Source organism: Stigmatopora argus, chromosome 4 (genome assembly GCF_051989625.1).
Source record: "Stigmatopora argus isolate UIUO_Sarg chromosome 4, RoL_Sarg_1.0, whole genome shotgun sequence".
In the NCBI taxonomy this organism is placed as follows: Eukaryota; Metazoa; Chordata; class Actinopteri; order Syngnathiformes; family Syngnathidae; genus Stigmatopora; species Stigmatopora argus.
Window position 1 is genome coordinate 2151256 of NC_135390.1, and position 18329 is coordinate 2169584.

An 18329-nucleotide genomic window follows, 5' to 3' on the forward strand; every position below is an offset into this window, starting at 1 on the left:
CCAAGTTTCAGTTTTTTTTTTGGCAGAGCCACAATTTGACAATAAATAACACTTCAAACCGGTATTTCCCGGAAACAATGTTTTCAGGAAAAATGAGGTCAGCGTGCAGTGAAGTGGAAGGACGAATTGGGGCAAAACTTAGCAGCATCTTTTACCCCACACTCAAACTAAGCATTGGCATACCATGCATACAAAGAAAAAAACACAAGCAACAACAACCTCGGTTGGATCTCGACTTCTTCGAAAACCCACATCCCTGATTCACCCTAACCTATTGCCTCAAGTCTTACAACACGGGGTGCGCAGAAGTACAATGTTAGTGTGCAGTAAAAAGGAAGTGCGCTTCCCATTAAAACATGCGGCCTGCGCACGGTGAAACCGCACGTGGCCACGCGATGCACACGTTGGGAAATTTGAACAGTATTGATTGGCGTCTTACGCACTTACTTTGACCCCACACACGTGAACAAGCACTACTCCCAAGCCTTACTCAAGACAACAGAAACACTGGGCTCTTCTGCTTGTTTTTGATAAAATGTGTACACATGAAGCATGTGGAATCTGCTGACACCTTGACCATTACCAACAGATGCCTACAGCATGAAGATAGCAGACTCAGTTTGCTTGAGTACTGGGGAATGGACTAAGAAAGAAATTGATAGAATTCTTTGTGTTGTTTATTTGGTAAATAACATAACTTGACACAAATTATATTTGTTTTAATTCTCCATAGTCTGTCTTGCTGTGATTAAATATGTTGTTTGTAAGGTTTATTATTGCTTTATAAAGTGAATTGCAATCATTAATAAGGGGAGCAATTGGCCGAGGTATGCATTCTGTTGCTGGCCTGGTTGTGTTTTGCATTACGTAGGCAGTAATGGGCGTAGTTCCCTGCGCCATACCTGCATCCCACCTTCTCAGGAGAATATTTAAACGGAGGCAATTTTGATAAAATATTCCTGATTTTGTGTGTATATCTCTCATCTCATTTTCTGAACCGTTTCATCCGCATTCGGTTCGCAGGGGGTGCTGGAGCCTATCCCAGCTGTCTCCAGGCCAGAGGCAGGGGACATCCTGAATCGGTGGCCAGCCAATTGCAGGGCACAAGGAGACGGACAACCATGCACACACACACCCATACCAATCAGCCACCATGCATGTTTTTGGAATGTGGGAGGAAACCAGAGTACCTGGAGGAAACACACGCACGAACCCACGAACATGCGAACTCCACACAGATGGACGTGACCTGGATTTGAACCCAGGACCCCAGAGCTGTGAGGCCAACGCGCTAACCACTCCGCGCCACCGGGTCACCCTGTGTATAAATGAGGGAGTGTTTATTATTAGTGTCCAACCAACATACCATGCATTCTTTTGTAGAAAACCCCCGCAGGCCCAGGGGGACCAACCTGGATTCGAACCCAGGACCCTAGAACTGTGAGGCCGATGCGTCAGCCACTGGACTGCCTAATATTAGTCACACATACACACAAATACACAGACAAAAGTACTTGATACAAACTAGGCAGGGTCATAGTGAAACTCGTGATTTTAAATAAAATACTGTATATACTGTCCTGCAAAATGTGCACCACATTCACATATTTTATTTCACCCCATGCAAAAGTTTTGAAAAACAAATATAGTGGAAGGTTTTGCAAAACCAAATGAAAGAGTTACAAAGACTCAAAATACACCTGAAGTGACCCAGGAGAGTTGGCAGATTAAAATAAAGTTACTCAAAATCAACACAAAGCACATTTCTCACTGGCGTTTTATGTTTAAGCTGTATGAATGGGAAACTTTATCTTAGAAAAATGCAAAACATACTCTATGAAAAAGAACCCTAACATTTAACCTAATTCTCAAATTCTTATACTACGTATAGTAGCGATTTTGAATTGAGTGGCATTGATGAATGTTTTTATTAATGTCATTCTTCTATTTCGTTAATTTTAATTATTGGTCAATCAAGGGGACACAAAAAAATCACATTCTTTAGTAGTACTAATCAAGAAGCATGGTTTGCTAGATTGCCAAAGCTAAAATTGACAAAATACATACAACTGTGCAAACCTTCAAGTCAAGTAGAATACAAAGACAAAACAAAAACATGTATGACTAGAAAAGAGTCTCCTCTCCACTCCCTCTAATCTGTGGCAGCCTCGTTTCACTATTTGGCTATCCCATCTTTGACCACTCTGTCCCAGCATTCCACCAAGACGAGGTTGTGGTTGACGCGCTGAGCATACCAGAGAAATGGGATTAGAAATTGGTCCCCCGCAGGGATGTGAGTGCCCCTCAGCAGACTCAGCTCTGTAAGCGGTGGTGCAGCGGGAACGGGGTATGCGGGCAGGGGATGTGGTGGGCTTCAATCAGGCCGTCTACTCCGTTGTAGACTGGGGAACCGACCATGTTTCTAGGGGGGAGGACTGTGCCTCATTGTATATGGCAACAGTTGAGAGCCTGCACCAGGATTGTCCGAGGGTTCCTACGCAGCAGTTCTTTTCTCTGCATTACTAACGCACATGGTAGAGCAGCTACACGCACGAACAGGTATCAATAAACACATATATGTATACAACAATGCATTAGCGATTACGTTAGTTACAATATCTCAAATTGATAATGTTCACAGGTTATTTATCCTAATACTGGTTTCTCCATGAAACATCAATGCATATATACATCACACTCCTCCACCTGCTTACCAGGTGTATTTCTTCCGCACATGGCATCCTCATGGAAAGAATAGGAATCAAAATTGCTAAATACAATTCATTAGCATATAAATGTATCATTTTTTCTGTGTGGCTATTCCTTCCATTTTTTTCCTGTCCTCCAAAATCACCTTCAGCTTCATTTACTACATAAACAACACATTAAAACGTATTTTCACACTTATAGGGTGCACTTAAAAGTCTAAAAATTTTCTCTAAGTGGTTGGGGCAACCAATCAGTGCGCCTTTTTTGTGCACTAGAGTCAAGATTCTGTAGATGTCGCTGTATGACACTGACTGCTTAATTCTCGGGTGCATTTCTCGCTGACACGCTTAAGTAAAAATACAGACGTATCTGACGACAGTATGCAGGTGTGAAAGGAGGGGGTTAAAGAATAGAGCAAGTACCTATAAACAATGCAGGTAGCGTTGTGCAAAACAATATTAGTTTGACCCCTTGAAAATGGCACTTACACAGAGACACACTTCCGAGGCACAGTTTAAACTGGCAGCTATCCGCTACGCGGAAGAACATGGAAATCGAGCTGCAGCGAGGCACCTCAACATAAACGAGTCCAGCAAGTGGAGGAAGCTGGAAAATCAGCTTAAACAAGCCAAAAAGACAACACTGAGTTTCCATATCCGCGGAGGTAAAGCGAGGTGACCCATGTTGGAGAAGTTTCTCAACCACTGGATCCAAGAGGAAAGAGCAGCGGGAAGAAGCGTCTCTGCAGTCATCATTTGATGAAGGGGAAAAAAGCTTGCCGATGAAATGAAAATTAAACATTTTCATGGAGTTCCGTCTTGGTGCTTTCGCTTCATGAAACGGAACCAACTATCCAACTGGGAACACAGCAGCTTTCGGCACACTACAAAGAAAAGATGACAGCCTTCCGCTCCTACTGCAGCAAAAATATTGATGATAAGGGTATCCAGCTCAGCCGAATCACCAATATGGTACTCGGACGATTCGCCGAAAGACGTTTGGCCGACGGACAGTTCGCGGAACGAACGTTTCGCCGAAACGGGATTCACGCGCTCGCCCCGCCCCCGGATCGTGTGTGTACATGTTTTTCAACCTCGGCCCGCGGGCCATATATACGGCCCATTACAGATAACATTCATTTAGGAATAACAAGGGCATGTACTGCCCCTGCTGGACATATTTCTAAATACAAGTACGTACTACAATGTGCTGGCAATTTTTTATATTTTTTATTTTATCCTTGCGTTTAAAGAAGTAGCCATTTGGAGATCACGCAGAACAGTACGTGACAGAAGAAATATAGAAAATAAAGTAGTAGTAACAGTAAGTACTACTGTAATGAAATTGTAAATCCAGAAATCCTACTCCAGAAAACTTACACCAGCATAGAAAACATTGAGATTAATCTTTGAATTAAGGTTCTCAGCAAATCATTTTGAATATATATTTCCTAAAATAATGGGAAATTATTAAAAATTAAACTAGAAGTAAAAGTGTGTTCCATGGGATTTTCAGGTAGTTCTCTAAGCCCTCTAGTCTGTCCAAGGCCCTTAGAATTTCACATAAGTCTTCTAGTGTTGTTTTTTCTCAGTGTCAGACATCAATCCCCAGCTTTGATAAATTACATTGCGTGTCCAAATGGCTACTACTTTAAACGCAAGGATAAAATAAAAAATGTAAAAAATTGGCAGCACATTGTAGTACGTACTTGTATTTATAAATATGTCCAGCGGGGGGCAGTACATGCCCTTGTTATTCCTAAATGAATGTTATCTGTAACCCGTATATGGCCCATGGCCCGCGGGCCGAGGTTGAAAAACATGTACACACACGATCCGGGGGCGGGGCGAGCGCGCGAATCCCGTTTTGGCGAAACGTCCATTCGGCGAATCGTCCGGTCACGCACCAATATGGATGAGGTGCCACTCACTTTCGACATTCCGATGAACCACACTGTCGACAAGAAGGGAACCAGCACTGTCGCGGTATGCACACCAGGGTCTTGACGAAGGAACTACAACCACTGGACATTGCCGTCAACAGAGCATTCAAAACATAGTTGCGAAAGGCTTGGGAGTAATGATGGTATACACAATTATAAAAAGACTGGCAGGCAGTGTCGGGCGAGTTACGCGACAAAATGTCAATGGATTGTGGATGCCTGGGCTCAAGTGTTGGTCACAACTGTAGTTTGAGCTTTCACTAAAGCTGGCATCAAGTTCCCGGAATAACCCGGCGACAACTCTGACTCTGACAGTGAAATGGAGCATATAATGTTGGATGGCGAACTTGCCCACTTCACCAAACTCTTTATATCAGACACAGAAGATGAGGAGTTTAATAGTTTTGTGGATGTTCAGCTGCATTAACTTCTATCAACGTGAGTTCCTTTTATCTCAATAAAGCACAATCAAACTTAGCTTTGCTCATGCTGTCTTTAAAAAAAACAATAACACGCTAGCATAACATACGCTAGCATAACATACGCTAGCATAAAATACACTGACATAACATATGCTATCATAACATACCGCTAGCATAACATATGCTAGCATAGTGTCATGCTAGCGCCCATTGGGCCAAAGCGTCTTATCTCTGGGCAAAAAAAAACAGGATATACACTCGCAACTGAGACGGCGCCCTTTCATGCGATGCGTTCAATAGCTGTGAAAATACGGTATATAAATAACGACAGGGAGAATGAAAATGAAAATTGATTCATCCTTTAAAGACAATCCAACTTAGCATTTGTGTATGAGCACCTGAACTGGACAAGGTAAAAAAAAAGAAGAGACAGGTTGAACTGTTAATTAATTACCACCTGGTGATGAGTTGCCCCTAATGTTGGGGGAAGAAGCTGTCCCTAGCCTCTGGACCATAACATCATGTGAGGATCTGTGGGGAACATCTGGCTCAGTTCTCTGTCAAAAGGAGTATCAACTCCCACCTGCAGAAAGGTGAAGGACATTGAGTCTGAAGGGACCTGTTCCATTCCTCCATTGCAAAGGTGACAGATGGGAGTTCTGGTCATCACTGAGGTAGCATGGCTTTGAGGAGTTCGATGAGGCCACAGATAATGGCTTTCAGGTGGCTAAAAATAAATGCTTGGCAGAATAAAATAATAAAAATTCCAGTTCACCATTCAGTGGGTCGGTAGGGATGAGCAGTGCATCATAAACACTATGTCTCTGGCATTAAGCCAAATTTTACGTTGAGGGAACTTTATTCTCTCTCTCACCCTTCCACCCCGGTTGGAGTAAGCTCGGTGCCATTATCCGAAGCTTCTGTACTACACATTAACCAAGCCTAATTCAAAATTGGACATCTTTAGGCAACACTAGAGGAGTACAATATTAAATCATCACGTAGGCCCACTCTACTTAGATCCCACATGTGGGGCATCATCATCATACTGTTTCTCTGATGTCATTGTATACAGTGGTACCTCGAGATACAAGCTTAATTCGTTCCGGTACTGAGCTCGTATATCAATTTACTCGTAACTCAAATGAACGTTTCCCATAAAAATAAACTAAAAACAAATTAATTTGTTCCAACTGTCTGAAAAATCACCCAAAACAGGATGTTGGATTGGAAAAACATTTTATTTGTTCTAAATGGCCATCTATTAACAAAGTAACAAATAACTAGTGGTTTAATAGTACTAAAATAAGACGGATTTCGTGGAAGAGAGCGAGAGTGACGGAGAGAGGGGGGGACTTTTTGCGCGGCAACTCGCTCATAACATAACATAAACAAATTAAAATGAACTTGGATTACGATGCAGACACAATCAAAAATAAGTTTAATCTAACCTTAGACTCAGTGGCGGGCGGTGCATTTTCTGGTAGCGCCTTCAACGTATCAATCCAACCCTCAAAAACTATTTTATGGCTATAAAACCTCTACTGCAGCTACAGCTGCGACACATAAAAAATAATCAATAAATTAATGCACAAAAATGGGGTAAAATCCACTTCCTAGCAGCATTTCATGATTAAATACAAATACTGTAGCTTTTCAGACATTAAAACCAGGCCAGGGGGTGATTTTCCTGCGAAAAGACAGCGATGAACATCAACGGCGTACGGGCAAACATTGCCCGAAAATGGGGTAAAATCCAGCCAAAAACAGCATTTATTGATTAAATACAAATACTGGAGCTTTTTAGACATCAGAACCGGGCCCGGAGTATCATTTCCCCGGTAAAAAGACAGGGATTAACGTCGATACGTCCATACGTGAAATGACAAAAAATGCACTAAAATACTAAAATTAGGTAAAATCCACTCCCTAGCATCATTTATTGATTGAATACAAATACTGGAGCTTTTGAGACATTACAACCAGGCCAGGGAGGTGATTTTTCCCGGGAAAAGACAGCGATGGAAGTCAATGGTGAAACACCAAAAATTAAACTGGGGTAAAATCCACTTCCTAGCAGCATTTTGTGATTAAATACAAACACTGGAGCTTAATACAATCACTGGAGCTTTTCAGATATCAGAACTTGGCCCACAATTGAAATATTATTTAGGAATATAGCCATATTTGTAATTTTACTCACCAAAAATCCTTTTTACACAATATCCATCCTCCTTTCTTTCTTCCTTCTTTCCTATCGCCATCGAAGCTAATGATGAAAGTCGAGCCTGTCCTGTCATATTTCCGGCATAGTCCGTTTTGAAAATGGCATTAAATCAACACAACAATATACTATTTGCTTGTGGAGCGCGCTGAAAGTGCCCCACACACCATTTTCCCGGCTGTAACAGGCTTGCTAGCTTCGGAGTTGACCGCCCTTTCTTAATGATGTCCATTTTTGTCCTGAAAAAGTCCGTCTAGAAAATAGCTTTGTGAGCAAACAGAATCTATTTGTTTTTGCTTCTGTCGGCCATAGTGGGTGGAGTTTGCGATCTCGGCTGCCTCGGTACTGCTTTGGCCCGCCTACTAGCCAATCATAGTTTGTGAAAGCAATGACATGTCCCAGCCAGCAAAATGCTAACGCCTATGAAAAATCATTGTGGGGTTGCCAACTCGAAATCTGATTGGTTAAAAGCAACAGTCTAGTTTAATGCAGCAGAGCCCGCAAGAACTGATTGTGCAGGCTTTGAGGCAGATCTGATCTGGCAACAAATAATGGCTGAAATGTGATTGGTTAAATGCTTCAATATGAAAACACACATCTGGAAGCAGTGCAACCAGGGGGAAAAGCAATGAAAGGAAGCTAACAGACCATTTGGAATAATAAGTACGTATTGATGGACAAAATATAATATGATTCAGATATTTCTTAGGCCAGCAGAGAAGGCCTTGAAGGCCCTGACGGCCTGCTTAGACTAAACATAATTCTAATTTTGTTTTAAGTTTTTATACCTTTCTTCTCCCGGGTTGGCTCTATTTGCGCCGCCTCCACCCTGACTTTCAGATGCAACCTATCGAGGGTTGTTTGCTTGTGTCTTCCCTTCAAAATATTCGCAAAATAATGCACACAAATGTCCTCACAATAGGATAACGCACGACCACTTGCCAAATTGCCCGGGAAGTAGTACTACTCTCGTATTAGCGAAAAAGCTCCGCCATTCGCACTGACAAAAAAAACTAGAAAAAAACCCCAGAAAAAATGCAACGCTCCGCCCAGTGCTCATAAAGAGACCATTTTGATTCAACTGCACTGTAAACCTGAAGAATTCGGTAACAAGAGTGCATTGTGATTCATCCGAGTTACACGTTCTGACGAATGATGCGTCTTGTGCATATATATATATATATATATATATATATATATATATATATATATATATATATATATATATATATATATATATATGTATATATGTATATATATATATATATATATATATATATATACACACAGTGGTACCTCGACATACAAGCATTTCGAGATACGAGTAACATTTCGAGCAAATATTTATCGCTGGATACGAGAAAAAATTTGAGATACGAGAAAGCCAGGTGGCCAAGACATGAGAGGCTGTTTATCATTGTAGCACACTGTCTTTTTTGCTGCATCTCTTTCGAGTTTAACAGATATCTACGAGCACTGGGCGGAGCGTTGCATTTTTTTCAGTGTTTTTTTCCATCACTCAGCGCGAATGCCGTAGCGATCGCTAATACGAGGAGTATATATTACTTCTCGTTGGCTGCTCATAAGAACATCAGGGGCACTGGCTCTCTCCCTGCAAGTCCCTCATGTAATGTCTCTGGTCGCAACTCCATCGTGTAATGTCTCTGGTCGCAACTCCCGCTTTGTAATGTCTCTGCGACCACTGGGCGGAGCGTTGCATTTTTTCAGTGTTTTTTCCCCTTAGCCTGTTAGCTCCCGTTGGCCGAGCGATCGCTAATTCAAGACTACTTCTCATTGGCAAGTGGTCGTGCGTTATCCTATTGTGAACACATTTGTGTGCATCATTTTCGGAATATTTTGAAGGGAATACAACAGCAAACAGCTCATTGATAGTCAAAGTGAGGGTGGAGGAGGGGCAAACAGCCAACCCGCCAGGAGAAGGTATAAAAATGTAAAACAAAATTAGAATTAAGTTTAGTGTAAGGTTAGATTAAATTTATTTTTGAGTGTGTCTGCATCGTAATCCAAGTTCATTTAAATTTGTTTATGTTATATTACGAATCACCGGTGCAAAAACCCAGAAAAGCTTATTTGATGCTTTTAAAATATGTATTATTACTGTTATTATTACTATCACTATTATAATTAATATTACTATTATTATTACGATTATTATTAAAATTATTATTATTATTGTTGTTGTTATTCTACATGATATGTAGCAAAAGGTTAGAGTAAATATCTTACCATTGTAACCTTGGACCGACGTGATATCTGGCATGATGCAGAGATAATTGTCGTGGTTCTCCAGGGTTCCGTTGCATGGAGGCAAGATTGGCGTTGTTGCATTCCACCACTTGTCCCTACTAGGAAGAAGCGCTCCAAGGAAATATCGGCCAGCCTCACATCGACCCTCCTCACAGTTTTGACCTTGAGCATGAAGATTAGTGGTTTGATCGTCCTTTTCGGGCACATTGTAGCAGAGCTGATCAGGATCAGTGAACTGCTTGTAAACACAGGAGGTGTCTATCCCTTCTTTTGTATCCATCATCTGAGGGGAGGGGAGGTCAGTAAGGGGTTTTCCCCTCCAAGAGCAGTCACGATCTGAATCTGACCGCTCAGTTTGGAAGCTTTTACTCTGGGTTAACACAAAAAAGTGGTCAAATCATTAAAAGGAAAAATTGTATGTAAATACTTAAGTACCGTATATTCCGAACTATAGGGTGTAACTTAAAGACTTAAATTGTCTGACAAACTGGCAGTGCATCTTATAATAAAATGCACTAATACCGTATATTCTCGCATATAAGCCACCTCCGCATATAAGCCATACCCTTAAAATAGTCTTAAAATCGTTGAATTTTACTATTTCTTTCGTATAAGACGCACCCTCTCATCTAATCTCATTTTCTGAACCGCTTTATCCTCATTAGGGTCGTGGGGGGTGCTGCAGCCTATCCCAGCTGACTTCGGGCCAGGGGCGGGGGACGCAATTGAGACTGTCCAATCAGCCTACCATGCATGGCTTTGGAATGTGGGAGGAAAACGGAGTACCCGGAGAAAACCCACGCAGGCAACATGCAAACTCCACACAGGTGGACCGACCTGGGTTTGAACCCAGGTCCCCAACTCTGAGGCCAACGCGCTAACTACTCAGCCGCTGGGCCGCCCCATTTTGTTATAAGTAATTTTATTTTAAAAATCTTGTCGCAGATGCATTGATTCTCACTTTAGAACCTTGCCAAACTCTGCTGGGCTCTCATTGGCTGTCTCGCAACAACCACTATCCATGTTTCAAGATTCTCTTTTATGTACTTTTGACTGCCGTTCGTTGTCATGTAGTTCTGATGGTGTTTTTTGTTGTTGAGTTTTTCCAAGTGTGGATAAAGCAGCTAATTCTGTTTTTATCATCATGCCTGCCAAGAAAAATACCAGTGCGAATGAAAAGAAGTGGTCAGCGTGGACGACAATGACGAGTTGGTCGAGGGGCATAAAAACAAACTCTCTAGAGTTGATGCAACACTCAACAATACGGAGGAAGAAAACGAGAAGCAGCGAGCATTGCAACAGCAAAAGTCAAAGAAATGCTGGAGAAATGTCACTAACTTTGTAGAAGAAGAAAAAACATCCATAGAAAGTGTTCAGGAGTCGTGTGATCGCCCACTTTGACGACTTTTTGATTTATAGAAACATTAGTAAAAGTTGTCAAAGGCAATCGTCTTTGGATATTTTTTTTCTTCAAAATGTCTGCCAACCACATTGCCAACAGCAAGTGAGATCCAAACGGTTAAGAACCAGTAGCGACTAATAAAATGGGTGAAAAATTACATTCCAAAGAAATCATAAAACGTTAATGTTTGTTGTTGATTAATGTAGTTAATGTTTGTTGTTGATTAATGTTGTTAATGTTGTTGTTGGAATTCATAATTGTGCGTTTATACGACGTGTGTTCCTGTGTTTGTCATGTGTTGTTAGGGTTTTGGGTGGATGTGTGTGTGTGTGTTTGCTTTTCGCCTCTTGTGTCCCGGACCCTCCGGGCTTCCCTTGCTGCACGGCGCCCAGAGGGACACAAGAGTCAAAAAGTAAATACACGTACACACATCCACCCAAAACAAGACATGACAGTGGATGTGTGCTATCTCTGTTGCATACCATTAGCTTCCTCTTGTTCCCCTGCGTTTCAACAGGGATAGATTTTGTATGCTTGTTATTCATTTTAAGACATTAATAAATCATTTTCTTATAATTTTTTCTCTGCGATCGGCTGGCCACGGATTCAGGGTGTCCCCCGCCTTTGACCCAGAGTCTGCTGGGATAGGCTCCAGCACCTTCCGAACCCTAATGAGGATAAAGCGTTTCAGAAAATGAGATGAGATGAGATAATTTTTTCTTTTATTTTTGTGTGTTTCCCCAAATCTTTCATACAAAATTGGGACACTGTGATCACTTTTAAAGGGTTTGTTTGGTTGGTAGTTGTGTGAGGATCGTAGAACAAATGAGAGAATTTACCATATTTACTTGCATATAAACCGCCCCGCGTATAAGCCACTCCCTTAAAATTGTTGAATTTTACAATTTCTCGTATATAAGCTGCCCCTGATTCAAAATTTTCACCTCCGTATTCATGGTTTTAATAGGGAGTCTAAATGTGTTACTTTGAAGGGGAAATCTGAAGAAAAATCATCGCATGTGGCTTTTATGAGATACTGTATGAATCAAAAGCACATTATTAGGGTCAAGAAAATAAGGAAGTTAGTATGCTTGTCTTTGTAAATGCAAAATATCAAATTTTACAATTTGAAAAAAGAAATAAGTCTATCTTGATGAGAACGTGATGCTTTTTAATGACAGAAATTAAAATTGTCTTACCAGAAGCATAAGATTTTGTGTAAGCCAAATTGCTTCTAATGTCGAAATATCTCAATTTTTTTCAATGGTTCATATTACTGCAATAGTTGTCACTTTTGAACAAGAAATAAAAAGAAAAAAATCAAAGCGGATTTTTGTTTTATTTCATAATCTCAAATGCATACCTGTCAACCTCTGCCGATAACTGCCATTATAAATGATTATTGATTCCCCTTACAAATCCCCCAAAAAACGAGTCGTACAGTGTTTGTAAGGTTTTTTGGGGGTTTGTAAGGGGAATCAATAATCATTTATAAGGGCAGTTATCGGCAGAGGTTGACAGGTATGCAAATGTACAATCATTTCCTTTCAAAAAAGAAGTAACATAAGCACAACCAGGAAGTGTGTCCGTAGCGGAATAGTGTTTGCCAAGTCTCTTGGTTCAATAATAGAATGAGATACACATTACGCAGGTATCAAGGCTGATATTTTAACTATCGGCCGCAAGACCTTTGATCATGCTTAACAACTATTGAGATGTGCTGACAGGGTAAACGCTATGAACACATCTATCAAGGCTACTCGCTTCTGGCCAGTCAGAACACGTTTAACTAGGTAAGACGGCGGCACCCTGAGCGACTAGTGACAGAGTTTTTTTTCACGTTATTTTCTTGAATTTCATTCATAGACATCAAAATTAATTTTCTTTAACATTTCATCTGTTTATCTTTCTCTATTTTGAAATAAATTACCATATCGGCCGCATTGTCTTGCGTTATGGCGTTTCGTCGTTGTCATCTTGCAGTTTCGTGCATGTCGTCTTTTCAATAATAATAATCAGACATAGGCCCTGTCGTCATCATTTTTATGCTCATATAAGCCGTACCCTCGATTCAGTCATCATTTATTTGTCCGACAAATGCGGCTTATATGCAAGTAAATACGGTACATATAAAGTACTGCTATGCTTCCGAAATTTTCAAGTTATGATAAAAGTTCTGGAACCAATTAATTTCATAAGTAGAGGAATGACTGTATTGTGGTAATCATAATGGGGGTGATCCTACTTCGCGGTTTTTCGTTTATTGCGGACATGTCTGGTCTACATTAACCGCAATATTTGAGGGATGACTGTATGTTTTCCCTCGCCCGGATGCAGGTCACTGGGGCCCCTCCTACTCGGGCGGGCACTCCCCCTCTCTGTCTCGCGTGTGTGCGCACGCTCTCTCTCTCGCATGCATGCTTGCGTTCTCCTTCTCACGTGCATCCACTCTCTCTCTCCCACTCTCTCCCTCTCTCTGTCTCGCTCCCCCTCTCTCTCACACGCACGCTCTCTCTCTCACACGCACGCATGTCTTCTTTCTCGCACTCTCTCTCTTGCACACCCTCTCGCCCACGCTCTCTCTCACACTCTCTTGCATGCTCTCTCTCGCCTGTGCTCTCTCTCTCTCTCTCTCTCTCTCTCTCTCTCTCTCTCTCTCTCTTTCCCTCTACCTCTCTCTCTGTCTCTCTCTCTCCCTCTCTTTCTCTCTTTCTCTCCCCGTTGTACTGAATAATGTCTCATTTTAGTATTGAACATCATCTCTCATTTCTCATCTCATTTTCTGAACCGCTTTATCCTCATTAGGGTCGCGGGGGGTGCTGTAGCCAATCCCAGCCGTCTCCGGGTCAGAGGCAGGGAACACCCTTAATCAGTGGCCAGCCGATCGCAGGGCACAAGGAGACGGATAACCATGCACACTCACACCCATACCTAGGAGCAATTTAAAGTGTCCAACCAGCCTACCATGCATGTTTTTGGAATGTGGGAGGAAACCGGAGTACCCAGAGGAAACCCACACATGCAAACACCACACAGGTGGATCGACCTGGATGACGCGCTAACCACTCGCGCCACCAAGCTGCCATTTGAACATCATAACCACTAGATAGTTATTTGCTACTCTGTTATTGAATGGTGAATTAGAACCAATAAAATGTTTTTCCATTGTAATATCCTGTTTTTGGTGTTTTTTCAGAGGGTGGGAACAAATCAATTTGTATTTAGTTCACTTCTTTATTTACGGCATATACATATGCGAGAAAATACGGTTATTTTAATTTTGTCCGCAAAAAATAATTACTTTTAATTTTAGCTGCATTTTTTTTTTTGCTAAATTATTGCAAATTATTTTGGTTCGCCAACCAATAATTGATAATTTTTCAGCATAAAAATAAATATATTTATATCGCAAAAGCTCAACTGAAAATATATTTATGGAAATATATTGCAATAATTATCCACCAATTATTTATTGCCGACCCCTGCCAGTTTTATGGGATATCCTCCAATAACCCCGTGACCCTCATGAGGATAAACAGAAAGGAAAAAGAAAGAAAGGCCATACAAGTATGTAAAATGCACAACAACACAAAAACTGAGGAGAGTGAATTATGAGTGTGGCTTGAAGAAATGTAGTCTGCAGGTATAATTGGATAGTTTGACACTTGTTAAATACTATACAAAAGTAAAAAATTCTTACCTGACTGTATGGCAAAGGTCTGGCTTTCGTTTTGAGCCGGGATTCCCTGATCTTGGTGGTTCTGTCTCTCTCCAAAAAGACGTTTGTTGCATTGTTGCAGAAACGGAAAGAAGCCTTGGATCTGACTTGATCCAGGGAGAGCTGGAAGCCTTTATACTCAGCCTCTCTAGTGCACAAGCATTAATCACATATAGTTTGGGTTATGTCGTAAAAACAAAATAAACAACAACAAAAAAACCGTTATACTTATTTTCTTTTCCAGAAAAAAATACTACAGTAATACCTTAAGATACGAGCTTAATGTGTTCCGGGACCGAGCACGTATGTCAATTTACTCGTATCTCTTATCAACTTTTCCCATAGAAATAAGCTAAATACAAATTAATTAGTTCCCACCCACTGAAAAAAAAACACCAAAAACAGGATATTACAATGGAAAAACATATTATTCTTGGTTCTAATTCACCATCTACTAATGGAGTAACAAATAACTATCTAGTGGCTATACTAAAACGAGACATTATTCAATACTATGGGGAGAAAGAGTGAGAGAGAGAGAAGAGAAGAGAGAGAAGAGAGAGAGAGAGAGAAGAGAGAGAGAGAGAGAGAGAGAGAGAGAGAGAGAGAGAGAGACTTTTTGGACGACAACGCGCTCTTAAAATTACATAAAGAAATTAAACCTAAATTAACTTAAATTACAATACAGACACTCTTAAAAATAAGTTTTAATCTTACCTTACACTAAACTTAATTCTCATTTTGTTTAATTTTTTTGATTTTTTGCCTCAATTTCACCAGGAACCTACTCTTGCTACTGTCACAATGAAATTTCCCGAATACGGGATGAATAAAGTTATCCAATACAATCCAATCTAGGGTTTTTTGCTTTTGTCTGTTGGATTTATTATGGAATGTTTCTATATGTGTTGTAAGCATTTTTAATAAGTAATAAGGCTATAAATTAATTCATGGGACCACAGACAATCTTCCTCCCCATCGTCTCCTCAAGGCCCCACAGCTCGAGGACACATTGTTTTCGGACGCTTTTCGGCAAAACAAAACGGGACCGTTTTGACGGGACTCCAGCAGCAGATGGCGATAATCGCATTATTGTTTGAAAATACGGCTGCTTTGTTTACATTATAATACTGCTTAGTTTACTTTAGAATGCTTTGTTTACATTATAATACTGCTTAGTTTACTTTAGAATGCTTTGTTTACCTTATAATGAAAATATTATGCAATTCCTCACACCGTTGTTTGGGTGCCAGTTCAAACTTTTATGCTTACTTCTGCAATTCTTACACAGTTGTTTTTCTAACCATCTAGGGTGTTATTGTACTGATTACATAACATGTTTTTCGAGTGTCGCGATTAAATACAATGATTCAGTTACTGCAATTCAGAATCCTCTTGCGAACGAAGACGCATTGGGAGTGATTTTCCTTGCAAGTTTGTAAGCAGTTATGTTGAAAGATGTTTTCCAATTTTAATTAAATATGACTAATAATGGTTTAAGGGTATTAATCATTATTCCAACAATCATTACGAAAATGACGCACACAAGTGTCCTCACAATAGGATAAGGCATGAGCACTTGCCAACTTGTCCGGGTGCTCCTCTCGTATTGGCGAGCCAGCTCCGTCACGCGTACACCAATCTCATGTTTTTCGATTATTTCGTGCTTAATATTGATTGTTTCTTCGCACTACTCTTCATTGCACCTGCTTGCTTTGGACCCATTGTTTTTCTCTTAATTCTGCACTGACTAACGCAAAAAAACACGGAAAAAATGCAACGCTCTGCCCAGTGGTCGTAGATATATTTACATGAGCCTTTTGTATGCACTATATTCAAGATTCTGTAGATGTAGCTGGATGACGCTGACAGTTTGACCATCTGGGTACGCGCTATATAGTGAAAAGGCGGACGTGACTGATGCGCGTGCGCACATCATGCTTAAAGCATGACAATATTAGCAATCGACGATCCTGCTTTCCTCTGCTACCAGTGACTGACATGATCCTGGTTAGCCGAAATGGGTAAAACAAGATCGGTTTGACAAAAAACGTACTTAAAAAAAAATTCCCGAACAAAAGTTGTTATAGGCGTACACACTTTTGAAAGGACCAAAAAACGTATGAAATACAGTAATACCTCGACATACGAGTGCCCTGACATACGAGCAATTTGAGATACGTGTAAAATTACGAGCAAATATTTATCTTGAGATACGAGACAAATTTTGATATACGAGCAAACAGCGGATGCGAGAGGCTGCTCATAAGAACATCATGGGCACTGTCTTTCCCGTCGCAACTCCCTCGTGTAATGTCTCTACGAGCACTGGGCGGAGCGTTGCGTTCCCCCCCCCCCCCGTTAGTCAGTGCAATGCAGGAGCTTGCTCGATAATACGAGAGGAGTATATACTACTTCTCGTTGGCATGTGGTCGTGCGTTATCCTATTGTGAGGACATTTGTGTGCATCATTTTGGGAATATTTTGAAGGGAAGACAAAAGCAAACAACCCTCGATAGTTTCCTTTTAGCTGCAGCTGAAAGTCACTGTGGAGGCGGGGCAAATAGAGCCAACCCGGGAGAAGAAAGGTATAAAAATGTAAAAATAAATTAGAATTAAGTTTAGTGTAAGGTTAGATTACATTTATTTTTGAGTGTCTGTATCGTAATCCAAGTTCATTTAAATTAGTTGGCACTCGGATGATTCGCCTAAAGACGTTTCGCCGACGGACGTTTGACAGACGGACAGGTTGCCGTAGGGGTTTCTCCCCTGGAACAGTGCTTCGTGGGCGGATTTTAATGACACATGCTGAGTTTCATTATCGAGCTCTATATTTCCCAAGTTTGAGCATTTCAAAAATCGGCGGGGGTTCCCCCGAGCCTATCAGAGAATTGTGCACCGTGAGCGGACTGGGTTGGACGACGCCCCGCTGAATTTCTGCAGCTCCAGAATTTTTTCAAATTTGAGCCCCACACATATTGGAGGGGTTTTTCACCGAGCACAGTGCTCTGTGGGCGGACAGGGGTGACACATGCCCCGCTGGAATCCTGAGCACCATAATTTTTTTCTAAGTGTGAGCACCACACACATCGGCGGGGGTTTTTCCCGAGCGTATCCGAGGATCGTGACACATGAGCGGATTGGGTTGGCTGATGCCCCGCTGAAGTCTCGAGCTCCAGATTTTATCTGCACCACACACATCAACGGTGTTTCCCCCAGTGCCTATCCGACATTTGATGTCGCAAATACAAATACTAGTATTTGTATTTAATCATTAAATGCTGTTTTCGGCTGGATTTGACCGAATTTGAGAGCATTTTGAGCCGATGGCGAATGGACGTATATAGACGTTTTTTGCCTTATCGCGACATCATCGCAACATTTTACCGGGAAATTCACTTCCCTGGGCTCGGTTCTAATGTCCAAAGAGCTCCAGTACTTGTATTTAATCATTAAATGCTGTTTTAAGATGGATTTGACCCGATTGCTGTCATTTCACGGCTCGGTTCTGCTACATCTGCCCGCCCAAGAGTGCTTATTCCCGGGCTCACATGCCCGCCCAAGAGTGCTTATTCCCGGGCTGACATGCCCGCCCAAGAGTGCTTATTCCCGAATTTGCTCAAATTTGAAAAATTTATGGAGCT

The 18329-nt window shown here is 41.2% G+C and overlaps 1 protein-coding gene across 1 annotated transcript in view; it reads right to left on the minus strand.

The window, feature by feature from the left end:
* LOC144073582 (single-minded homolog 1-A-like) overlaps nucleotides 1-18329 on the minus strand; it is a 61019-nt gene that overhangs the window by 13907 nt on the left and 28783 nt on the right. Inside the window, exons 10-11 of the mRNA XM_077599544.1 lie at nucleotides 14668-14833; nucleotides 9545-9935 (exon numbers count right to left, since the gene is read on the minus strand). Coding sequence (XP_077455670.1) covers nucleotides 9545-9935; nucleotides 14668-14833 — 557 coding nt within the window. The remainder of the gene's footprint in view (nucleotides 1-9544; nucleotides 9936-14667; nucleotides 14834-18329) is intronic.